Source organism: Prinia subflava, chromosome 8 (assembly GCF_021018805.1).
Source record: "Prinia subflava isolate CZ2003 ecotype Zambia chromosome 8, Cam_Psub_1.2, whole genome shotgun sequence".
Classification (NCBI taxonomy): Eukaryota; Metazoa; Chordata; class Aves; order Passeriformes; family Cisticolidae; genus Prinia; species Prinia subflava.
In genome coordinates, this window is record NC_086254.1 from 14,299,400 (window position 1) to 14,323,131 (window position 23,732).

The window sequence follows — 23,732 nt, forward strand, 5'->3', positions numbered from 1 at the left end:
AATTTTCAGAATTGTGGAAATTAGGAAAATGGCATTTAGGTAACAGGCAAATACTCCTCTTTTCTTCAGCAGCATCTGGCTAGGAACAGATTTGGAAGTGGCAGGTGGGGAGAAAAGAAAGCAACCTGAATGCTGCCAGCTGGGCGGGGTGGCTCTGGGAGAGGTGAGAACAAAATCATCATTTTCTTCATCACCAGCGCTGGGAAAGGCTGCAAGGGTCAGGCTGGGGGAGCAGGTGAGGAGGAGGAGGGACACCCACAGGGTGTGGGAAGGGGCTCTCCCTCACCACAGCCCTGGCTGTGAGCTGGCAATGCCAGGGCTCAGCACAGCCCTGAGTCTCCCCTCAAGCAGGAAAAGCTCCTTTCCCCACGTACCCACCTCTCCCCAGGAGATTCATCCCCACCTCACCTCACAGCATCAGCAGCACCAGGGGAAGCGCTTCAGAAGCACCTTGAGGCCCTGGAAGGCTGTTTGGAAACGGGAGCAGCACCCAGAAGAGCAGTGCTGCCCCATGTCTGGACAGTCCTGAGGTTCCAGCTCTGCTTCCCCGCACAGGGAGCAGTCAAGAATAATGCTAGGAAATATCTCGGGGAAAGCAGGAGCCAGGGCCACACCTGCATCTGTTTTAGAAATTACTTTATTGCACTAAAAAGAGGAAATCATCTGTAAACAAACATTCCATTCAGGTATTAATATATTTTTCACTCCAAAAATACATCATTAAATCCAGCCACAGAAATATCAAAGCAGGAACAATAGAAAATAGCTCCAGTAGCAGAGACCCATCCAAGCAACAGCGCTGGCTCCCACCCCTCCAGGCCAGCAGAGAGCAGGGCTCATCCTGGGGCTCAGTGCATGGCCACATACCCAGCTCCAGCGAGACAGCCCTGGGACAGGCTGGGACAGGCTGGAGTGGGGCAGGATGAGAGCCCCCAGGCCCTTGGGGCTCCCTCTGGGGTCTCCCTCAACCCAAGGAGCAGCCCGGGGTCCTGCTGTCAGCACCCTCCTCCCCCAAACCCAAAGGCACACGGTTCTTCTGTGGGGGATGTCACCCCTCAAACCTCTCAGAGCACCAAAGTCTTCACCCCACATCCCATTCCACCTCTTTTTGCAGCCTCTGCCCCCTGCCCCAGCAGCACCCAGGTGCCCCCAGCCCCTCTCACAGCACCCCAGGGAGCACAGGGTGCTGCTGAGGTGTGTCGGTGCTGCAGCCAGCTGGGCAGGGTCCCCTTCATGCCCCAGACCTCCTTAGGGGCAAGATGCTCACCCCACAGCCCGGGATGTGACACCTCTCCCTATCCCACATCCCCAGAGCCTTCATCTGCCCCCAGGATGAGCCTGGGCACTTGGGGGGCCGGGGACCGACCCTCGTGCTGGCTCCTGGGGGAGCACAGGGAAGCCTCAGGTGGGAAACTCCCCGTGAAGGATGGACATGTCAGCTCCTTGTGTCCTGCATGGTTTGTTTTCAACCACAAGCTCGACAAACAGCCACGATCACCCTGAATCCCCCCGACATGCAAACATCAGAACGATGCCTTGTGTACCTGGAACATATTTACAGACAGAAGTAAAACGCTGCGAAAGATCAGCCTCGGATATAAATAGCCAACACTGAGATCTGCCATCTGCTGCAAAAGGACAAGGAAGGAACATCGACTGCCACCACAGAGGTTAACACAGAGGGGACACATGTGTGCGTGTGTGTCCACGCGTGCTGCAACAGGCAGGCACGGGAGCGCTGCAGATCCTGCTCCCTGCACGGAAACATGCAGAGCCTGACACAAAGGGTGACACCACACCAAACAACAACACAGCGTGTTTTATCCACCCCGCAGGCACCCTCCCCACTCCCGCTGTCCCCAGCCACTCAGCCAGGGTGACAGGGTGGGGTGGGAAGGGTTGGGAGCTCCTCGCTCCCTCCCCAAAGGGAAACAAAGCCAGCCCAGTCACTTTGGGAAGCCAGATCCCACTGGGCACAGGAGCTTGGTGGCCCCACAGGACACATCTCTGCTGCCCAGTGGGTGCAGCTGCTTGAAAGATCCTCGGCCCTCATAAGCAAGGGAGGGTGGAGGGTTGTGGAGCCTCCAGCCTCACCTGGGATGGCCCCTGCACTCAGGGAGAGCTACTCCTGTCACCTCAGCTCTTGTCAGCAGACACATCTGCTGGGACACTGCCTGGGACCATCTGTGTGTCCAGGGCAAGGGGTACCAGCCCTTGGCATCTCCCTCTCGTGGGCAGGGGGGAGGCACAGGCAAACCCCTGGGTTTGGGCAAAGCAAAGCCCCCAAAGCTCCATGAGCAGTTTCCCCCTGGGGTCAGCAGTGGGGGACAGTGCTGGGGTGGGCAGGGAGGGCAGCCTGGGAGGCTGCAGGTGTCAGAACAAGCCAACCTTGCAGCCTCACCGGGCTGGGACGAGTCCAGGAAAGGCTCAAAAGCCACAAACCTGACTCATCTCCCAGGGTGACCGCCCTTGGCCCACTCTCAGGTCACCTCTGCAGTATTTTCGTTGCAGTTTCCAAGACCAGGAACTTTTAAATTAAAGCTGTCACCTGACTACAGGTGCTGGGGCTTTGAGAGGTGGCCGTAAGTGTGCTACAGAGATTTACCCACCTCCAACCTGCAGCTGGAGACCACAGGCACAGGGATGGAAGAGTCCAACAGGTGCTTCCATCCTTCCTGGTGGGGAGTGGGCTGGAGGCTCCCCACTTTCTGCTGGGCTCCAGGAGATGCAGCCCCGGAGCAGGAGCAGGGAGGGAGCAGCGGCAGAGGCTGTGGCTGCCAGCTGGTGTTGGCAGAGCCCCACAGCAGCACCATTCCTGGGGACCCCCACACTCTGCCACAACCCCGGCCCTCCTCAGGGGGCCCTTCCAAACCCTCCTCCAGCGGGGCTGGGGGACAGAGCCGGCCTCCCTGCCCCGCCCCGGCCCCACGGGTGGGAGGGCTCCCTCCGGGGCTGGCAGCAGGTACCTACAGGCAGGACAGGAGGGCGGTGAGTGGCAGCTCCTTCTCCCCCAGCAGCGTGTCCCGCTTAAGGCTGCTGCCCTTGTTGACCACCTTGAGCTTCAGGGACATCTTCCTGGCGTGGCCGGGGCCCAGCCCGTCGAAGAAGAAGTCCTCGTTGAAGACGGGGTTGCGGCTGTTCTTGACAATGGTGCTGCGCTGCTTCTGCAGCTTCCCGGGGTTGAGGCACAGCGAGACGCAGCAGTTGATGCTGCGCACGTCGACGAGGGCATCGTAGAGGTCCTCGGCGGAGACGAGGCGCACACGCAGCCGGGCGTTGGAGGGGTCGTACTCGGCAGCCAGGCGCAGGCTCCCGCCCCGGCTCAGCCGCAGGCTGTGCTCCCGGTCACGGCCCGCGGGCAGGTCCAGGGGCAGCAGCGCCGTGGGTGGATGTGTCCCGGCTGGGGCGCTCCTGGCGCGGCGCTGGGCGCTGGGGCTGGTGTCAGCCGAGCTGTCATCAGTGGACAGCGAGCTGTTGCGGGCCACCGAGTGCTTCAGCTTGATCACCTTGGACTGGCTCTCCTGGCTGAAGAGCTTCAGCAGGGAGACGGAGCGAGAGAGCAGCGGGGAGCCGAAGGGCGAGGACTCCGCTGAGGAGCACGTGTCGCTCTCGCCGCCGCTGAAGTAGCGCCCGGGGTGCATCAGGGCTGCGCCGAGGTCCGAGGGCGTCCGGCGGCCGCTCTCACCGTTGAGCTTGGCTTTGCGCTGGGCGCTGGGCGAGGTGACGGGCGAGGGGCAGAGGCTGCTGTGCTCGCTGTGGAAGAGCGACTCTTTGCGCCGCGTGTGGGGGCTCTCCATCAGCGTGGCGAAGCCGTAGGAGGTCTGAGCCTTGGGCACGTAGGGCAGCGACATGGCCGTCTGTGCCTGCGGGTCCACGTTGGTGCCGCAGGTCCCCTCGCTCCAGTCCTCAGCGGTCTCGATCTGGATGATGTGGCGCCCGGTGGTCCGGGACCGGGAGCGGCTGGACGGGCGGGGGCTGCGCGGGGGCTTGCGCCCGGCCAGGTCCTGTTCTGACACTGAGGCACCCAGAGCAGCCGCTGCGGGGACCTCGGAGCCCTCAGCCTCGGCGGGTGCCGCGCTCAGCTTGGGAGGGATGAAAAAGTCGGGGATCTTGTCGGGGGTGAGGACGTTGCTGTAGCGGGAGCCCCGCGAGGACTCGTCCGTCCCCGCTCCCCGGGACCCGCCGTTCTCCGCCACCCCGCGCAGCCGCTCCAGGAGCCACATGTTGCTGCCCGGTGTGAGGCTGGAAGAGACCCGAGGGGCAACGCTATCACAGGGGCCGGGCACCGGCAGAAGCAGGAAGAAGCTGGAAACCCCGGGAGCGACCGGCGGCACCGAGAGACCCGGAGCTGGCAGGCCGGGGGGGCGGGACAAGGACGGGAGGGAACTGGCCGCGCCGAGGGACACGGGGACCCGCCAGCCCGGGGAGGAGCGCGGAGGAACCGGCCGCGGGGAGCGGGGGTCGGGGACCCTGGGGACGGGGACCCGGAGGCGCCCAGGGATGCGATGGGACGGGACAGACGCGAGGCGACGCGACGCCTGGACCGACGGACCGACCGACCGGCGCCGCCGCGAGCGGGACGTTGCCGGGAGCCGCCGCACCTGGAGAGGAGCCGCCGCCGTCACCGCAGCCCGGGCGGGGCGGGCGCGGACGCGCTTTTATACGGCGGCGGTGGCGGCGGCGGCTCCGCTCCTCGTCCGCGCCGCCGCCGTAATCCTCCGAGTGCGGCGCCTCCACATTTCTGCGCGCCGCGCTTGGCCGGACCAGGGCTGGAACCGGCACCGAGACCGGGACCGAGCGGGACCGGGAATGAGACCGTGAGGTCCCGGGTAGCTGATGCTCGAGAGGTGCAGGAACCTGACCCCAGGACACCCGGCCGTGTTCCCGCGGGAGCGTCGGGTTTGGGATGGGGCCAGGAGGGGAATCGGGACGGCAGCAGCCCCGTTCCACCCCTCCCGCCCTCCCGGTGCCCCCGGTCCGGAGCGCGGTCGTTCCCACCTGGGAGCAGCCGCTCCTCACTCCCGGCTCTTGATCTCAAAGCACTGGATGAAGCCAGCAGCGTCTCGGAGCTGAGGAGTTGCCTCATCAAGAGGTTCAATATCGGGGGACAGTGCCACATGTCACACTCCCCCATGTCACACAAACCACCAGCCCCTGCAGGGATGAGGGGTGGGGGCTGGGGACATCGGGACAAAAACTCAGGAGGGTTCACGGAGCAGCAGTGCAAGCCCCGGTGTTGTGGGGGTGTCAGGAGACTCAACCGAGTGATCTGGCCCAGCCCCGGTCCCCCGGGGATTTACAGCCTTGGGGACAGGAATGCACCGAGAGGGACAGAGGCACAAAAGAGTCAAGCGGCTGCTCCTCATGGCTGCTGCCCTGTGGAGGCCGCCAGGCTGCCGGGAAGCAGCATCAATTCCGCAGCAGCGCAGGGCTGGGAGTGACGGCCAGCAGGAGCAGCCTGGTGTGGGGAGCGTCTTCTGCGGGGGCTGCTGAGAGAGGCCTCGGCTCCCTCTGCATTCCCACTTGGAGCTGATAAAGAGAGGCCAGGCCGAGAGCTGGGATGTCTCAGGGGCAGCAGTGGGGAGGGGACAGCGCTGTCCCGGCCGGACCCTGGGCTCTGATGCTGAGCCGGATCCCGCAGGGATGAGAGGGCAGATGGAGTCCGGGGGAGGAGGACGAGGCTCACGGAAGGGGAAGCTGGTGAACAAAAGGCCGATGTTTGCTTTTCCTCCACCCTGCGAAACTGCGGGTAAACAAGGCGCAGAAATGGTTGAGTTCCCTTGAGATAACAAAGAGCGCTGGGGCCGGGCCAGCTCTGCGGGGCCGGTGCCTGCAGGGCACGGAGGGGAGCAGGGCGCTGGGAGCTGCTGGCTGCGGACTGGCAGGGCTGGGGACGCTGGCAGGGGCTGGCAGAGCTGGGGACATTGCTGGGGACATTGCTGGTGGAGCCGGCAGTGTGCTACCACCTGCTGGAAGCTGGGAAGGAGGGAGACCTGCTATGGGAAAGGATTTCTGAAAGGAAGCCTTGAATAACCGAACTGGGCGTGTCTGTTGTCCTCACATACGAGGCAGGTGCGGGAATGCGTTGGTCAGCGAGATCCCCAAGGCCCTGGGACAGCAAGGAGACCACGTCCTCTGCAGCTGCTCCTCTGTGGCTTCCAAACCTTCCCAAAACACCTCAGCCTTCCCGTGACAGGGGCTGAAGAAGCAGCAGCCCTTCAAACCAGGTCTGGGTTGAGTCACAGACCCCCCTGCACCCACTGGCACCACACACCAGCCTCAACCAAAGTGGTTAAAGCCCTGCCACAACCCCCTGCCAGCCCTTCATCCCTCCAGGGCAGCATCCCCGGGACTGCAGGGCGGCGGTGAATCGCACGGGCTTGGTTCTCTGGTAGCAAAAGGACAAAGTGGGGGCCCTCACTGCCTTTCCCCGTGTCTCTGTTGAGGGAACAGTGCAATTATCTTTGCAGACGCATCACTCCACGACAAAAAATAGCAGCTGAGATGGAAGCACCATGTCCCCGCGGAATCCAGCTATCAATGGAAAATTACGCATTCATTACTGGGCTTTATTTAGGGGCTTATTTTATTCATTGGCTCAGCTGGCACCGGCCAGCCTGGACGCCTTGTCTGGCAGAAGCCACCCCCAGCCAGGGGCTGAGGGTGCTGGGGTGACCCTGCTCCCCGAGGTGGGTGCTGGCAGCAGCACTGGGCACACAGAGCAGAGCCAGGACAGGCCACCAGCCCAAAGTGGCTGCTGCCCACCTGTGACACAGGAGCCACGGCCAGGCCCACCCACGGCTCTGGCTCTGCTGGCTGCCACATTCACTGGTGGGTCACAGCTTGGCTTGTGCCACTCAGAGCCACCCCGGGAGGCTCAGGAGTGGGTGGCCGTGTGCTGCTCCAGGTGGAGGCAGGAGGGAAGCTGGCAGCAGGAGCCAGCAGGGCAGGGAGGTGCCAGGTGTGAGGAGGAGAGGCTGTGCAGGGCCAGCCCTGGGTGCCAAAGGCCACTTGAAAACCAGGGGGACACTGGGTGATCCACAGGGGACAGGGTGACCCAGAGGGGCAGAGACAAGTGAGGCTGGACAGGATGGGTTGGCCAAGGTGAGACCAGGCAGGAACTGGTGGTGATGGAGACCTGTCCCAGCACCATGCCCAGGGCTGGCACGAACCACCTGTGTTCCTTGCTCACTTCCAGATTTAATTAGAAATGTATTCCAAACTACAAACCCAGCATCAGACACAGGGTAGGTAAAGGGGGCTGTGTGTGCCATAAAACCTGCCAAAGCCCCGAGCTGGCCAGGGAGCCCCCATGGGCCACGGGCCACCTCGTGAGGCAGTACCAGCAGCTCTGCCCTCCACCTTCCCACAGTAGCTCCATCCTGGCCCTGGCCTGGGGCAGGCTGCAGGGGCTTGGGGTCACAGGGAGAATCATGTGGCAGCCACTCCTGGGGAGAATCCAGCTGAAAAAGAATCTCCCCAAGAGGAACGTCCAACAGAGTCCAAGAGATGGTCGTGCCTGGCCCCACAGGCAGAGCCCAGCCAGGGGCTACAGCAATGTCCACCAGTCCCCATTCCAGTGCTGGGGCAAGTGGGGGCAGCCCTGCCTGAGATGGCTTCAGGTTCTGTCCCTCCTGCTGAGGTCACCAAGCAGTTCCCACCCCAAGAGCGTTTCACCTGTACGTGTGGAATTAAACATCTTTGTGTCCAGCTGGGCAGGGCACCCACGCAGATGATGGAGGTAGGCAGCAGCCAGGGAGGACCTGCAGCACCAGGGACCACAAGGCCTCGCTGGGAAGGAAAACAGAGAGCCTAACCCCAGACCTCAGAGGCCAGGCACAACTGGAGAAGGGGCGCACAAAGGAACCCCAGTTTTGCCCTAGGGTGAGTCCAGAGGCAGGGGAGCAGGCTGGGGACTCACATACCCCCTGGGCATCACTGCTTCCTCTGTACAACCTGGCGGAGGTGCAGCTCGCTCTCTGCCGCCACGATGGGCTGCTCGTTCTGCCGGTGGTGGCTGATGAGGTGGCTGATGCTCTCAAACAGCACGTCCTTGGTCCTCACCTGCGGCCAGGGCACAGCGGTCCTCAACTCAGGAGAGCTGCCTCTCGTACAGCATCCACCTGTGCCCACACCTGTGTCCCCAATCCCCCACCCTGTGCCCTGCCCTGGTCCCTGTCCCAATCCCCCACCCCATGCCCTGCCCCTGCCCCATGCCCTGCCCTCACCACTCCCTCGGGATCCACCAGCAGCAGGTGCTTGGGCTGCCCGCTGTGCATGCCGGTCAGCACGTACTGCCCCGGGTTGGTGAGGCTGTCCCGCACCAGGAAGTCCCCATCCATCTGCAGGAGCCTCTCGGCATCCCACCGGCTCATCTTCCCGTGGTACCAGGGCTCCCTCCGGAGCTGCTCCTCCGTGGGGGCCACGGGGGCCTTCCGTGTGGGGGGGCTGGGCCACTGGTCCTCGATGGGGGGATTGGTGCCACCCCCTGCAATGCACTCGTGGAGCTTTAGGGCGTCCTCAAATGGCCCTGTGGGGTGCAGGGGTTGTGGGGTGTTACACACAGGGCACGAGGCAGGGCTGGGCTGTGGTGTGGACAGACCCCAGCTCACGGCCCCCAGGGCACTGCAGGGCACTGCTGTGGACTCGGCCAGTGCCAGCACCTCCGGGGCTGTGGTGGGTGACCCACACAGCTGCTGGCACAGCCTGACAGCTCCACAGCAGGTTCTGCACCATTTCCCCCCGGTGCAGTGCCTTACTCATGTCAAAGAGGTCCTTCTTGGGGCTCTCCTCTGCCGCCCCCTGAGCCGCCAGCTCCGGCTCCCAGGCGTCCAGGCTCTGCGTGTTCACGTACATGTGCTCCTCGTAGTCCCGTGGCCCCAGGCTGTGGCCGTCTGCCTGCAGGTACCCGTCGCAGGGCTGGCCTGTGGGGACGGCCATCACCGCTGGCCAGGACTGGGCAGAGTCACTGGGACCCCCCCAGCTCACGGCCTCCCCCCACAGCAGTACCCACCCTGGCTCTCCAGGTCCCAGGGTGGCTCCAGCTGGCTGCTCGGGTCTCGTCTGGCTGCTAGCCCACCCTAGGAGAGGCAGAAAGAGGGTTGGGGGGCCCTGCCTGGGGCCCCATAGCAAGGCCAGCAGTGGCTCTGAGGGGCTCACCTGGCTGGGGGGGACAGAGCTGGAGGGCTGAGTGCGGACGTGGCCCAGGGCTGTGCTGTGGCGGAGCCGGGAGTCAACCAGGCCCCCCGGGGGGGGCTCCTTCCCGGGGATGCTGTTGTAGTAATCGTGCTCAGCCGCCTCCTCATCCTCCCCCCAGGCTGACTCCTCTGCAGCCAGCGCCCTGCAGCAGGGATGGGTGAGCTGGGGACACCCTGCCTGGCTCAGCCATCCCCACACCCTGCGGTGACAGGGGCTCCCAGAGCCACCCCCAGCCACAGGACGTGCCCAGGACAGGGGTGCAGCAGGGCCCTCTGCCCCCTCACCTCTCTGGGGGTACCACCACCTTGGGGGGACTGTGCAGGTACTGCTTGAAGCGCAGCTCGAAGGCCTGTCCCACCGTGCTGATAACGCTCTGCGCCAGCCCCTCGCAGCACTCCAGGATGTGGCAGGCTGTGGACAGACAGACAGACAGACGGACGGTTTGAGTGTTTCCCCAACACTCCCATCCCTGCAGCAGGACTGCCCTGAGCCACCCCTCGTGTTCCCCACGAGGGATTTCCTCCTCCAGCCTTCACCCCCAGTGCATCCCTCCTCCACAGAGCTCGCAGGGGTGGAGGGCGGTGTCACCTCTCTGGTTGATGGGGTCCTTGGCCACGTAGGCGACGTAGTCTGTGGTATCCTGCAGACACAGGGGGAGATATCCTCACATCCTGCACTCACATCCTGCTGCTGTGTGAGGAGCAGGCTGGAGGTGCCAGGGCGAGGGGAGAGCTCAGCCCCAGCCCCACGTCCTGACCCAGGCTGTGCTCAGCTCAGCCACAGGCAGTCCCTGTCCCTGTCCCCACCACCCTGCAGGACCGCAGTGTGCACAACTCACCATGTCCCCACCAGAGGCGAAGGAGATGGACTGCATGTGGTGGTTGGCGATGATCTGTGGGGGGAACATGGTCCAAAGGGGCATCAGCAAAGGGGCCACCGGCTCACAGGCTGGCAGGTAGCAGGGCTGTGAGCCCAGGAACACTCACCTGGCGTGTGGTGGGGATCATGAGGTTCAGCCCATCAACAGAGATGTTGACAGCGATGCTCATGCCAGCGAAGTGCAGGTTGCTCTTGCCCAGGATGGAGAACAGGGCTTTGTTGGGAGCCTGACAGGGGAGAGGATGGTGAGGGCAATGAAGACCACCAGAACCAGGCTTCCTGGGGTGAACGAGGAAAGGGGGGATGCCCCAGGCCCACAAACTGGGCAGGCACTCTTAGTTCCCTGTCCCACAGCCTTGGCTTGTCCCAGGGACGGACAAGCTGAGTGGAAACTCACCTTCTTCTTCCACATGCCCTTCACACCCGGCACTGCCTCGTACAGTCTGTTGATGGCTTCCCTGCAATGGACAGACCCTGGCCTGGTCACTGCTCCAGCCCTCCAAGCCCTTCCCAGCTGCCTTTCCCCCAATAATTGCTCTGTGGGGTCTGGTGGACGAGCCCCCAGAGCCCTGGGTGCCGCAGCCTCCCCGCAGCGCTGCCCCACGTCACGGCCCGTGGTACGTAATCCCAGCTGGGGCCACCTCCCTTCTCCTCTTTCCACCCATTGATCTGCGGCAGTGCCCTTCGCCCGTGTCCCTGAGTGCAGGGTGGGTCCTGCAGGGCTCGGCTCCCCCTGACCCCTGTTCCCCTCTCTGCACAGGGCCCTGGGAAGGGGGAGCACCCAGGGCCATGAGGGGCTTGGGGTGGCACTGGGGTGCAGGAGAGGGGGACTGCAGGGCCGTACCTGGTGACCTGTGTCCGGGTGTTGAAGTCAAGGGACCTCATGGAGCGCAGCACCTCAATGCACCCCATGTACTGCGGGGGAAAAGCGGTCAGAGCAGGCAGCACAACAGGGCAGGCAGTGGAGAGGAGAGGAGAGGCCGGGTGTCATGGAGAAGGGCCTTCCACACCAGCTCCAGGGAGCACACAGCAGCCTTTTCTCCCCACCCCAAAACGCCCCATCACATGCCCAGACCCCTTGGTAAGACCCCACAAACTCAAATCAGTGCTACAGCTTGTGATGCCTCGTGGGGGCTGACAACGCTGGAGTCCCACGGTGGGCTCCACGGCCCAGCAAGCCCCCGGCCCATCACGGAAGCTGCAGGTACCGGGGGCGCCTGCCCCGGTCCAGCCGTGGCGGGGGGACTCGAGCGAGGGCTCTGCCCGCAGCCGTCGGGAAGAGCGGCCGGACCCGCCAAGCCCCACACACGCCTGGGGCCGGGGTCTCCGCGCCTCCCGCGTCGCCGGGCACCGGCGGGACTTACCCGGACAATGTAGGAGACGCCGGGCCCCAGCACCCGCTCGTCGGGGTGCAGCCAGCCCTGCGCCGGTTTGCGGATGAAGCTGCCCTTGCGGCTCCATTCGTCCCCGCCGGGCCGAGCCCCCGCTGGCGCCGCCGCCCCCCGCGCCCGCCCCGCCGTTCCCCGGGGCCGCCCGCCGCCCGGCAGCGCGCAGGGCGCGGCGCACAGCGGCTCACAGGCGCCCAGGACGGCGGCCAGCCCCGAGGGGGACTCCGCCGCGGCGGGGGCGTCCCGGGCGGCGCCGGCGGGGCCGCGGCCGAGAAAGCCGCTGGAGCCGGGGAACTTCCACTGCGGCATCCGCGGCAGCAGCGCGCAGAAGGTGGTGCCGTGCTCGGGCTCCTCGCCCGCCGCGGGGCACGGCGCGGGGGCCGGCGACGGCATGGGGGCGGTCAGCGGCTCGTCGCGGAAGCGGTCATACTTGGGCTCCGGGAGCATGCCCGGGGCCGCGCTCGGCTCCGCTCCGCTGCCGCCGCGCCGGCTCCCACCCCCCGCCCGCTCCCCCGGGGCCGCACCGCGCTGATGTCATGGTGCGAGCGCTCCGCCGCCCGCCCGGCCCCGCATCCCCCGCCCCCGGCCCTCCCCGCCGCGCCGGACCCGCGGAGCATCCCCGTCCCGCCCAGCATCCCCGCCCACCTGAGCATCCCCGCGCACGGCAGCATCCACCCCTCGCCTGGGCTGCCCCGTGGGGCCGGAGCCACCCACGCTCTGCCCTCCGTGCTGCTCCAAGCCCCCTGGCCGTGGGGCGCTGCGAGTTTCCAGCTTCGCCGCAAGCGTTGGGAGTGAGGGGCTGGGGGTGGCAGGCAGGGGAGGGCGACAGCCCCTCCCGGAGCCTCCCGTTTTGCGTTAGCTGGAGCGAAAGCGGCCAGCAGCCCCCGGCACTGCCCTCGCCCACAACAGGGACATTTTCTGCTCTCTCCACCTCTGCATTCCCGGGAAGCGCTGCAGAAGCCCAGGGCTGGCCGGGGAGGCGGGGGAGGGCTTGGCCAGGCTTCGATGCACAAGCGGGCTGCCCTACTTCTGTGCCTCCCAGCCCACTGGTCTCTTTTGCTCTGATTTCATCTGCCTCCAAGCCAGATCTGACTCCCGCTTTGTTTATATCTGTCTGGAGGGCTCAGGCAGTAAAAAAACAGCACAAACATTTTCTTGTTTTTCTGCTTGTAACTGCAGCAACCAGGGGGGGTAATCCCACAAAACCCTTACAGAGACTTTCTGACCTCAATCGAGCAATTCGCCCTTGCTCTGCCCCGGGGCTGTGGCGTTTTTCGAGCGGTTCAGAGGACTCCTGCCTGGCTGGGCCCACAAGGGCGAGGAAGCCCAGAGGGGACCCACAGCAGCTCTGCTGTGCTGGAGCCCCGGGGCCCCTCACCTTTCCCCAGCCCTGCATCCTCTCCATCACCAAAGTTGTCTTAATGTTAGGGGTCCAACCCGCAGCATCACAGGCTCCTTTTAGCGCTTGTTTTCACCTTCCCGAGGAGCTTCCTTGGGCCACTTTTCGGTCCCACACCCCCCTGCCCTCCCAACAAGCGGCACAAACAAAACTGGAGCCTCCCCGGGGGCCGGCCGTGCCCTGGACCACTCAGCCGCCTTTGTCTCTCCTCCTCACTGTCTCCTGCTCCCTGGCAGGTGATGGGGTGAGAGCCAGTAATTGCTCTAAGTGCGATCAATAAATCAAGGTAATAGAATTACATCTGCTGTTGCCATGTTGGGAGCCGCTTCCCTGTTCTCTGATCTCTCTCCTTGGTTTTGTTTTTAAGCCGTTGCAGAGCTCTGGAACAAATTAGGGTTCTCTGTGCTCTTATAAGCAGCTGCAGGAGGGTCCAAGGGGGGCTCAGGTCCCTGCCCAGCCTGGGGGGCTGAGGGCACACGTTCCCGGGAGCTGGGGACAGCCGAGGGAATGCACCGTGTCCCTGGGGACAGCACAGCCGGGGCACGGTGCAGCAGCCCTGGGGAGATGGAGCTGCTCTCCATTCCCACACAAGTCCCGGGAAATCGGGAGATTACTTTCATCTCTCAGGTGGAGTTACCTGAGGGGACTTTCCCTCGGGTTTAACCATTATTTAAAGGAAAAGCTCCGCAGTTAAAGCCTGGTTCGCAGCCTCTAGCGCTCCACGGGAGGGCAGGAGCACTGCCAGCCTCTCGCTGCCCCACGGCGAGACCCCTCCAGGCATCCCCGGTCGCCTCCCGTGTGCATCCCTGCCCGGGGCGGCCACCTCGAGCGGGCGGGGTCGAGCAGAGGGGCCCCGGCGAGCATAAAACTTGTCTAAACCGTGCCAAATTAATCTCCTCTGACCCCGCATCAGGGCAATCAGCACCACGCGCTCTCCGGCCCGTGCAGGATTAATTAGGACGAGCCCCGAGCCCTGGTGGCACCGGGACGGGAGCTGCTCCCCATCCCCGGGCCCGGCGGCCCCTCCCCACCATCCGCGGCACCGGGCTCGGGGAAAGGGACGGGATCGTCCTGGGGAGGCGCTTGGCTGTCACCACCCCGGGATGCCGCGTGCTGAGGACAGAGCCACCAGCTCGGCACCGAGAGAGCCGCGACGGGGCAGACACGGCCCGTCCCGAGCCGCCGGTGCCGCCAGCCCCGGGGCGGCCGCATGTCCTTGTTCAACCCGCCCGCCCCAGCCGGGAGCGGTGCCGGTGCCCCGGGAGCAGCAGCCGTTCCCAAAGGCGCCTCGGGGCCCTGGATCGCCGCCGGTGCCATCGCCCGTTCCCTGTGCCATCGCCCGTTCCCGGTGCCACCGCCGGTGCGTGACGTCACGGCCCCGCCCCACCCAGCGGGAGATGCCCGCCCCCTTGCCCCGCGCAGCCAATCACAGACCGGCGCGGCCGATGAGGAAGAGGCGGGGCAGCCAATGAGGTGCGCCGGAAGTTCCCGTTCCCGGTCCGGGGGCGGGGCCAGCGGGCGGGGTCGCCCCCTCCGCTCCCCACCCCCGCCCTCCGCGCCGGGCCCGGCGCTCCCCGCCCGGTGCCGGTCCGGGTCCGGTGCCGGGTCCGGGCCCGGGCTCGGGCTCGGTCTCGGCGCAGCGCGGCCCGGTCCGGTTCGGCCCGGCCCGCCACAGGGAGGATGGGGCAGCCGCGGCGGCCGGCGAACGGCAGCGGCCCGGCGGCGCCATGACCGGCGAGAAGAAGAAGAAGAAGCGGCTCAACCGCAGCGTCCTGCTGGCCAAGAAGATCGTGATCCGGGACGGGGCCGGCGTGAGCGCGGGGCTGCGGCCTGCCGGGGGGCGGGGTGGCCTCGAGGGGCCGGTGCGGGAGCGCGGCCTCGCGGGGCCCGGGCGCTGCCGGTGGCCGGTGCCCGGTGCGGGCTCTCCCCGCTCCGCAAACCGCCCGTGCCGGAGCCGCTGCTGCAGCCGCCGCCCCGGGGCGCGGACGCGGTGGGGCCGGCGGATCCCATGGCCGAGCGCTGCACCTGCCCGCTCCCCGCCGCTTTCCCGGTGCGCTCCCGTTCCCGGGCAGCAAAACCGCACCGGGAATCCCGCACCGGGAACCCCGCACCGCCCTGCTGGGGCTGGGTTGAAGCGTCCTGGGCTGTCTGTGAATAGAAAGGACCCTTGAGAACAGCATCCCTCCCGTGTTTGGGATCCTGCTCAGCTCTCTGAAATGCGGGACGAGGCTGCTGAAAGGTTTTTGGCTTTGCTCTGTTTTGCAGCGCCAGGGGATCGGGGAGCCCAGCGTGTACCACGCCGTGGTGGTGATTTTCCTGGAGTTCTTTGCCTGGGGGCTGCTGACCACGCCGATGCTGACGGTGAGTTTGTCTCTCTGGAAGCTCTCCTGGGGTTCCTGAGAATTAAGGTCATAGCAGAACCTTTCCTTGAAGAACTGTGGAAAAGGAGTCTTTGGTTATGCAAAAACATTTAGAAGTTTTAGCCTGGTGATATAAAATGCAAATCAAATGTACAGACAGCACAAAGGGACCTGCAGAGGAGTGAGGTGGTGACATAAAGTAAAACCAGAGGGGTTCAGGTGATGGGGAAAGGCAGGTTTGAGGCTCTCTGAGCCTCACTCAAGCACGCTGGAACAATTTACAGACCTGGAAAATGTTAGGAACACTGGTTTCCCATACTGAAAAGGACAGGCAGAGCTCCTTTAGAGGCATTGTTGGCAGGATATTTCCACTTTTCCCTGGATTGTGCCCTTCCAGGCCTCTGGCTCACGGAAATTTTGCAAAAGTTGCTAACTCTGACTTTTTCATTTAACTTTGCTTTGCGTTCCCTGCAGGTCTTACACCAGACTTTTCCTCAGCACACGTTCCTGATGAATGGCCTGATTCATGGAGTCAAGGTGAGGAATATTCCTTCCAGGATCTCCTTTAAATCTGCCATCGGTGCAAAAAGGCCATTATTATCTGTATAATTTGCTGGTGTTAGCTGATATTTGGCCAGTTTGAGGCAAACCTGATGCAAAAGGAAGGACACAGGCATGGGGCAGCTTGTGCAGCTGGTTTTACTGAGCAGCAGTGCCAGCGTGGGGCTGGAGTTACAGAGCTGTGTGCTTCAGCTGGAAATATTCTCATCATGACATCAGCCCTGTGCCCATCCTCTGGAGCATAACAGAATGAAAAATCTGTGACATCTGAACTTATTATTTCTAGAAGCTGAAACAAGTGGCCTCAGTGACATCCAGGCAGGAGGTGGGAATGTGCTGCGGCACAGGGAGTGGAACTGGGGAGCTTCTTGCACCAGAGCAGCATTCCCAGAGCAGAATTGCAGGCAACAGTTGTGACCAGGCAATAGTTCTGTGTTCTGGCTGGACAATCAGGCAACACAGACAGTTCTTGGCTGTCTCTGGCAAGAGGATCTTGGAAAACAGCCCCAGATGGGTTTGCTGGGCACTCCCATCAGCACTGAAAGGCTCTGCCCTGCCTGCCTCGGGCTTGGGAGATGTGGAAAGGCCTTGAATAATTTTATTTGTGCTTAATGGCTTCTCATTATGTCTGTCCTGTCTCCACCGACAAGAGGAAGCTTTCCCCAGAACTGCAGCAGCTGTTGCCATGGTGGAGCTGTGCCAGGAGCTTTCCAGGTCCTGGCAGGGCTGCCTGCATGCCCACAGCAGGGGCAGAGCTCTGCAGGGAGCAGGAGTGCTCAGGATTTGTTTTTCCCTTCCTAAAAGGATGTGGGCAGTTTAATAAAATGCTCTCTTGTAACAGTGTTGCTGCTTGGAGCAATCAGGAATGGGTTGTCTCCTCCTGATGTTGTTGAAAGCTCTCACTGAGGGGTTTCTCTGTCCTCTGGTCTGTCTGTCTGTCCGTCCCAGGGTCTGCTCTCTTTCCTAAGTGCCCCGCTGATTGGTGCTCTCTCTGATGTCTGGGGCAGGAAATCCTTCCTCCTTCTCACTGTCTTCTTCACGTGTGCACCAATCCCCCTGATGAAGATCAGCCCGTGGTGAGTTCGCCCTCAGCACAGCCCCGGGGCTCTGAGGAGGGGAAGGAGCAGGAGGGTTTGCATTCATTCAAACTCGTTTCAGGATGAGATGGAAGAGTCTCATCCATCTCAAGAACAGAGGAGGATGCTCAACCTAGAGACTTGACTTGTGTGGGTCTGCTGGAGGGTTCAGTTAGGAATAAAGGGTTGGTCTTTCCTCTGGGCTTGTTCCCCTGCACAGTGCATTATTTCTGTTAGGGAAAATAAGTGGTAAAACTTCAGAGGCCACCAGACTGAGGGTCCATATTCCCAGGCCTCTTCTGGTGCACTGGAGAGACTGAGGGGAAAACAAGGGAGAGGCTCTGCTTCAGCAGCTGTAGACCGTGGTGTGGTTGCTCTCTAACTCTGCCTTGGGCTCTTGCAGGTGGTACTTTGCTGTCATTTCCATGTCTGGAGTGTTTGCTGTCACCTTTTCTGTGATTTTTGCCTACGTTGCCGATATCACACAGGAGCATGAGCGGAGCACGGCGTACGGCCTGGTAAGGAGCTGAGTCACTGTCCCGGCTCTTGGAAGAAATATTTGGGGCTGTGCAGGTAGGAGAGGGATAAAATTAGGGTGGGGATTTATTGACTACTCATACAGTCTCCCTTTTTGGGATTTAGCTCTGATGGGGAGGCTGATCTCTGCCCTCTCTGGGTGCTAGCTGTGTTGTATAAACCAGCCTTGCCCTTGAGCTTTTCCACACCAGGGAAGGAGGGCTTGTCATGCTTGGTGTGATCCTGCCCTTCCTGTAGCTTTACTGACGTGGGAATTGCTAGGACAGCTTTGATTTCCCTTTGCTAGAACTTAGCCTGGGTGCACCAGGAGAATCTGTCACCTGTCCCTGCACAGGAATCCTTGTGAATTCTTGTTTACTTCTCCACCAAAGATGCCAGAAGGAGTTCCCCTGGGTCTCTGGGGAGGAGGAATCAGGCTCGAGGAAGAAGAGGCTCTAGGGATGTTTTGTACTTTCAGGTGTCAGCCACGTTTGCTGCCAGTCTGGTCACCAGCCCGGCCATCGGCGCGTACCTGTCCCAAGCCTACGGTGACACCTTGGTGGTCGTGCTGGCTTCAGGGGTGGCTTTGCTGGATATTGGCTTCATCCTGCTGGCTGTGCCCGAGTCACTGCCTGAGGAGATGCGCCCGGTGTCCTGGGGAGCCCCAATCTCCTGGGAACAAGCTGACCCATTCGCTGTGAGTGACCCTGTGTGCTGGTAATGCTTAATGTTTGCTTTAGTCCTGCTGATTTTAAAGGTGTTGAGCCTTTGATTTGGCTCTCTTTGTACCTGGAGATTTTTCATTGATGTTAAGTTAAATTTAAAAGTGTTCTCTCTTGTTCCCCACCCCTTTCTCTGCAGTCCTTGAGGAAGGTGGGTCAGGACTCCACAGTGCTGCTCATCTGCATCACCGTCTTTCTCTCCTACCTTCCCGAGGCTGGCCAGTACTCCAGCTTCTTCCTCTACCTGCGACAGGTCAGCCTCTGTCAAAGCTCTGGGTGCAGGAAATCCTGGCCTGTAAATACAATCAGGGTTGTGTCACCTGTGCCATGGTGGCTTTTCTTGGCCAATGACTCAGTAAAGCTGAAATTGTAAGAAACAGTGCTTTGTTCCAGCTCTCCTGAAAAATGTGTGAGCCTGCTGACTGCTCTGTGGGCACTGCCAGGGGCAAGGCCTGCCTTGGCTCCTTGCTGGTGTCTGCCTGCCCATCCTGGCTGTGCCACCTTCAGCTCAGTGATTTAAAACCAATTCTTCAGCCAGAGGAAAATCTTCTGTTTGATTCCTGTGGCAGCCCAGAGGCTGTTAATGTGCAGGTCCCTGAGAAGCAAATTCAGTAAACATAAGTGACATTGATGGAGGGGCTCTTGTCACCCGGTACAAATCTGCCTGAAAAGTCCCTCTTTGATGTTTTCACAGGTCATTGGTTTTTCCTCAGAGACTGTAGCAGCCTTTATTGGTGTAGTTGGAATTCTCTCTATACTGGCTCAGGTGAGAAGCAATTTCTTTGTTGACTTGAGCAGTCTGCTGTAAGAATGTCCAGATTTTCTGATTTTGGGGCCGCTGAGTTGTCAGAACTCCTGTGGCCACACAGACTTTTGAAACAGAGATGATCTTAAACTGGGATGGACCCATAAGGATCATCAAGATCCCTCGAGTTCCTGTCCCCTTGTCTCCTGGTGTTGCCCTCTTTTTTTACCCCTGCCTTGAAAATACCCATTTTTCTTTCCAGACAGTGGTGTTGGGAATTCTCATGCGTTCCATAGGAAATAAAAACACCATCCTCCTGGGACTGGGCTTCCAGATCCTGCAGCTTGCCTGGTACGGCTTTGGATCCCAGCCTTGGTGAGGGTTTGCCCACATTCCTCTCCCTCTGTGGCCAGTCTCACCCTGCAGCACAGGGTGAGGCTGTGGCTGTTCCTCACTGCTGCCTCCTTCCTCCCCAGGATGATGTGGGCAGCAGGAGCTGTGGCTGCCATGTCCAGCATCACCTTCCCTGCCATCAGTGCCATGGTGTCGAGGAACACGGACCCTGACCAGCAGGGTGAGTGCCTGGGGACCCATCTGATGGGGAGGGGGTCATCCCAGCAGGTGCTGAGCTGGCACAAGGGCAGGTTCTTGGAGTGGCACTGTGGAGTGGCACTGTCCTCACAGCAGGATTGATACTCTTATCTTTGACCATGCCTGGGGCTTTACTAGAGAACTCTCAAGTCATTCAAGTGGGTGTTTGGTGTTGTCTCTCTGAGGCAGAGGAGGCTGCTGCATTTTGCCTGCCTCACAGCACATTTCCAAGTCCTCAATTAAATTCCAGTTTGTTGGAAATTGTTGCTTGATGTGCCCATGCGAGGCAGCAAGCCCAGCATCACTGATTTTTGTAGAACCTGGCACTGAGTGAAGCTGCTCATCTGCAAACCCCTCCCCTTGCACATCAGCCCAGATCCAAGAGCTTGATTCTATCTCTAAATATGTATCCTCCAATAAAAGAAGTTTCTTTGGAAAGCTGTTGGCATTTCCCCCCTTCCTCACTCTGTTCCAGGCGTGGTGCAGGGGATGATCACTGGAATTCGGGGTCTGTGTAACGGCCTGGGGCCGGCGCTCTATGGTTTTGTCTTCTATCTCTTCCACGTGGAGCTGAACGAAATGGCCGAGGTGGAAACTTTGGGCAAGGCCTCCAAACCCAACATGGCCAACCCTACAGATGAGGTACCTGTTCAGCTTCTCACTCTGCTTGCTGGGCTGTGTTTGCCTTCATGCTTGAATCATTCCTCTCTCTCTCTCTCTCTCCAGAGCAGCATCATCCCTGGGCCACCCTTCCTGTTCGGGGCGTGCTCCGTGCTGCTGTCGCTGCTGGTGGCCCTGTTCATTCCAGAACACAACCTGGCTCTGAGGTCAGGCAGCCACAAGAAGCACAGCACGGGGGCCCAGGCGCACCCCCACAGCCCCCCAGCCGGGGGGTCTGATGGCAAGGAGCCCCTGCTGGAGGACAGCAGTGTGTGAGGTGGGACAGGGGACCTGCCTCGCGCCTCGACTCCGCATCCAGCACGGACTCAGCAGGAGTTCAGGGAGGGGGAGAGAGGGATCTGAGGTAAAAGACTGTGCCACTAAACACTGCTGAGGAGGGACGAGGTTTCCCTTCAAGCCAAATACACCCAGCTGGTGCAAAAATGGAATTGTATCACCTGGTGCTGATGGAAAGGGGAGATACGGAAGTGCTCCGCTGCAGGGATAGTTCTGGAAAGCAAACCTGCCCCTGTGCGTGACCCCTGTGTGCCCTGCCAAACCCTCTGCTCGCCGGCCACGAGAGGTGGAGCCAGCCTGGGCTGTGTTTGGTGGGAGCTCTCTGAGCTTCCCCCTGAATAAAAAATGGCATTTGCTCCCTGCCCCATCCCTGACACAGCTGGTTCCTGCTGCTGGCCCTGTGTGCTGTGGTGACAGCTGAGGGGACAGCATGTCCACGGGGAGGGGAGCTCTGAGCTTCCTCTCTGCTGGAGGAATTTGCCCGTTCTGCCCCAAGTGAAACTTAGACCAAAAAAAATAAAAATCTACTGATAAATGTTCTGATGAAGAGGATAAAAATGAAGAAGTTGCAGCTGACACAAGGGAGAATGGGCAGGTGAGAGAAGGGCAACTACATGAATTACAAATGCTTGGATGGCCACAATGGCTGGGGTTCTGTTTGGTTTTCTTTGTCTTGTCACTCTGAGATGGCATTTGCCTGTTGCCTCCACGGGCCGTAGGTAGAAGGATTTTGTCAGAAATCTTTTTCTGGAGCTGTGGGGGTTGTTTAGGAGATCTCTGGCAGGTTGGAGAAACAACTTGGCTGTGCTGAGCACTTTGGAGATGCGTGGTTTCCTGGGAGAAAGGTCAGAGAAATGACTGTTTACCTTGAGCACTTGTATAAATCATGCTGGTTTGCCACTGGGCTCCTGCCATCTGATGCTAAACCCAAAGAATGTCCAGAGCTGGTTTGTTCTCAACCCAATAGATCCTGATGGTGAGGGTTGTGTTGATTTAGACTTAGGGGTTTGGATTCCGTGTGGCATTTCTGAGCCTGCTGTGGAGGCTTTTGTTTATGGAACAGTGGAACTGCAACCTCTGCTGCAGGCTCAGCTGTGCTCAGAAAGAGCAGGAGGTGCTTGGAGTGCTGTGAAAGGAGCTGAGGCAAACAGGGAATGTGTGGTTGTTTATAGAAATGTAGCAGAGGGCAGGAAACGATTGTTCTCGTTTGAGTAAATAAGAAGTGGTGGCACTGAGCAGTTCTGGGAAGTAAGGACCAAACCAAGGACACTTCAGGAATCCTTTGTTAAAGGGATTGAGGGTGCAGCAGCCAAACCAGTCTTGCCTTGGCTGTTCTCTTGCTGGGGTCCCCTCTCTGTGGGTTTGGGGAAGGTTACCCAGGGGAGAGCAGCCAAAAAGGAGGCAGTGTTGCCCCTGTATATATTTGCAGACACACAGCAGCGATTGCAAATGCCATTTGGTTATCAGAGGTGGGTATTTAAGTGAGAGTTGACAGTTTGCTTTGCATTGATCTGACCTAGTGGCAGCTCCTGTGCCCAGAACTAGGAGCAGCTGGGACACGGAGGGATGCTGAGGTGGGTCTGGCTGCAGGTCTGGGGAGCAGAGCCAGCAAGAACTTCCTTGATCTGCTGTGACTCCATTTTTCCCAAGCTCCTTGTGGTGACACTCCCAAATCTCAGACATTAGTGGGATGGTCAGTACTGTGTGTGCATGGCAAGCTTTTATCCTGAAGGAAATCCTGTCACTCGCACTTCCAGGCAGCAGTTCCCCCACCTCTGTGTTCCTCACAAAAATGCCTTTTTTTAGACGGGACTTTTACCGAGTCCTGGCAATCCGTTGATGTACAATGGATTAAAGTGAGCTGAAGTAGGTTTTTCCCTCACACACAGATGAAATGAAACACAGAATTGTTACCTCGGAGCTTCACGGGTACAATATAGCAACACGTTACAAAAAGACGAGCATAATTTATATGATAGAAACTATATAGAGATATATTTTTAAAAGCCCTCTCCCTTATTGCATAGTTTATTGAAACCAATGTGATTTTGGTCCCATTCCCTCTCACCACTGCTGCTGCCTGTGGCCTCTCAACCTCTCCTTCCCCTCAGACCCCAGAACTGTCCAGCAATCTTCCCTTCCTGATGTGACCGCTGAGCTTGTGGTGATGCTGATTTGTGCATCGCAGGCCTGGAGTGTTTTGGTCCCTTTGTCATCCCCCAAACTTGGGACCAGGTGCTGCCAGCAGGTGCCTGCCAGGCCAGGGGCTGTGGCCTGGTTGGTGACCGGCTGTGCTGTCACCAGTGATGGCACTGGGCACCAGTGGGGTTAGAGCACTGGGCAGCTGGGGTGGGGATATGGCAGCTGGGGTGGATGGAGGGGGGTACAGCACCAGGCAGCAGCAGGACCTCTAAAGGTGCCATTGCCAACACAAAGGTGGCTTGTGCTGGTGTGCAGACCTGGCAGCAGGGGCTCTCTGAGGCGCAGGGGAGCTGGGAGCAAGCAGAGATTCCCTCCCACCCTATCAGGGTTCCTCTCACCTGGTTTGGTGGGGCCTTTTCCCACTGCCTCCCCTTCCCTCGGCGCAGGGCTGAGGCCCCTGCTCTGTTCTGCCTTGATGTGACAGAGCAGGAGCTGGGCCAGGCAGAGCTGAAGTCACCGGGGCCGAATGAAGAACGGCTTGTTCTGAAGGGCCGGTGCTTCCGCAGGGGAGGCTGCAAGGGCTGTGTGGAGCAGTCAGCTGGTTTTGCCAATTCTCGTTACTTTATATGAAAACGCAACTTTTTAAAAAGGAGGCTTTTTTCTTAAAATCCGCTTGATCTGCTGGGCAGCGCCTCAGCCTGGCTGTTTAACGTCAGGATTCCCAGGATTTTCTTAAAATCTGGGATGGTAACAGCAATGCCCAAACATAAGGCAAAAATCATCTCAATCGCCTGTCGGAAGTCCTGGCAGGTCAAGTGAGTTTCAACTGATCTTGTTGCATTAAAAATCCGAGTTACACCATTGCTTTCTCTTCTGCCATTAATTTTGCAAAGTAGTAACTTTTTACTTCCCTGTTTTTTATTCTTTTTCTGCACTCCAAAGGCTGTTGACAGCTGTGGTATCTTTAAAACGTGGGCACTCGGCCCCACCTCTGCTCTCTCACAGTTCACCATCACGTGCGTTTGTGTGTCTCTTTTTTAAGCTAACGATAAAATGTATTTATTTCGGTTCAGGTTGTGTTTGGAGCTGGCTAATCTCTCCCTCTGATGGATTATTTATTAAACTGCTGCTTTCCTGTTGTGTCGAAGGTCTCTGTCCTTGTTCCTCTCCATCACCAGTGGTGCCAGGCAGCTTCTGC

General features: G+C 60.4%; 3 protein-coding genes across 6 annotated transcripts; 1 reads left to right on the top strand and 2 right to left on the bottom strand.

Moving 5' to 3' along the window:
* Positions 1-619: 619 nt before the first annotated feature.
* Positions 620-4,732, bottom strand: C2CD4C (C2 calcium dependent domain containing 4C). 2 transcript variants are annotated; one of them, XM_063403336.1, is made up of 2 exons: positions 4,602-4,732; positions 620-4,242 (listed from the first exon to the last, which is right to left on the bottom strand). In XM_063403336.1, the coding sequence occupies exon 2, from the start codon at positions 4,221-4,223 to the stop codon at positions 2,967-2,969; it is 1,257 nt and encodes a 418-aa protein (XP_063259406.1). In that variant the 5' UTR covers positions 4,224-4,242; positions 4,602-4,732; the 3' UTR covers positions 620-2,966. The 2 variants fall into 2 exon arrangements, with proteins under 2 accessions (XP_063259406.1, XP_063259408.1); XM_063403338.1 differs by having other exon boundaries at positions 4,553-4,647.
* A 2,456-nt stretch (positions 4,733-7,188) lies between these two features.
* SHC2 (SHC adaptor protein 2) lies at positions 7,189-12,040 on the bottom strand. Of its 3 annotated transcripts, none has more exons than XM_063403290.1 (13): positions 11,442-12,038; positions 10,922-10,992; positions 10,475-10,535; positions 10,185-10,304; positions 10,037-10,090; positions 9,787-9,838; positions 9,483-9,609; positions 9,160-9,340; positions 9,014-9,080; positions 8,760-8,924; positions 8,229-8,530; positions 7,926-8,064; positions 7,189-7,791 (listed from the first exon to the last, which is right to left on the bottom strand). In XM_063403290.1, exons 1-12 carry the CDS (start codon positions 11,910-11,912, stop codon positions 7,936-7,938), a joined length of 1,800 nt encoding a protein of 599 aa, XP_063259360.1. In that variant the 5' UTR covers positions 11,913-12,038; the 3' UTR covers positions 7,189-7,791; positions 7,926-7,935. The 3 variants fall into 3 exon arrangements, with proteins under 3 accessions (XP_063259360.1, XP_063259361.1, XP_063259362.1); XM_063403291.1 differs by having other exon boundaries at positions 7,189-7,812; XM_063403292.1 differs by lacking the exon at positions 7,189-7,791 and having other exon boundaries at positions 8,296-8,530; positions 11,442-12,040.
* Positions 12,041-14,384: 2,344 nt separating this feature from the next.
* Positions 14,385-23,681, top strand: LOC134553523 (hippocampus abundant transcript 1 protein-like). Its single transcript, XM_063403323.1, has 12 exons — positions 14,385-14,675; positions 15,130-15,225; positions 15,699-15,761; positions 16,734-16,861; positions 17,265-17,379; positions 17,856-18,074; positions 18,239-18,352; positions 18,794-18,865; positions 19,107-19,219; positions 19,321-19,418; positions 19,911-20,077; positions 20,162-23,681. Exons 1-12 carry the CDS (start codon positions 14,592-14,594, stop codon positions 20,369-20,371), a joined length of 1,479 nt encoding a protein of 492 aa, XP_063259393.1. The 5' UTR covers positions 14,385-14,591; the 3' UTR covers positions 20,372-23,681.
* The last annotated feature ends 51 nt before the right edge of the window (positions 23,682-23,732 follow it).

Bases quoted from the DNA above. Each gene is read 5' to 3' on its own strand.
- SHC2 (XM_063403290.1), bottom strand. From the start codon at position 11,912: ATGCTCCCGGAGCCCAAGTATGACCGCTTCCGCGACGAGCCGCTGACC. The intron at 10,993-11,441 runs GTAAGTCCCGCC...TTTCCCCCGCAG, and splicing joins GCGTCTCCTACATTGTCCGG to TACATGGGGTGCATTGAGGT. The intron at 10,536-10,921 runs GTACGGCCCTGC...TGTCCATTGCAG, and splicing joins ACCCGGACACAGGTCACCAG to GGAAGCCATCAACAGACTGT.
- LOC134553523 (XM_063403323.1), top strand. From the start codon at position 14,592: ATGACCGGCGAGAAGAAGAAGAAGAAGCGGCTCAACCGCAGCGTCCTG. The intron at 18,075-18,238 runs GTGAGTGACCCT...CTTTCTCTGCAG, and splicing joins AACAAGCTGACCCATTCGCT to TCCTTGAGGAAGGTGGGTCA. The intron at 20,078-20,161 runs GTACCTGTTCAG...CTCTCTCTCCAG, and splicing joins TGGCCAACCCTACAGATGAG to AGCAGCATCATCCCTGGGCC.
- C2CD4C (XM_063403336.1), bottom strand. From the start codon at position 4,223: ATGTGGCTCCTGGAGCGGCTGCGCGGGGTGGCGGAGAACGGCGGGTCC.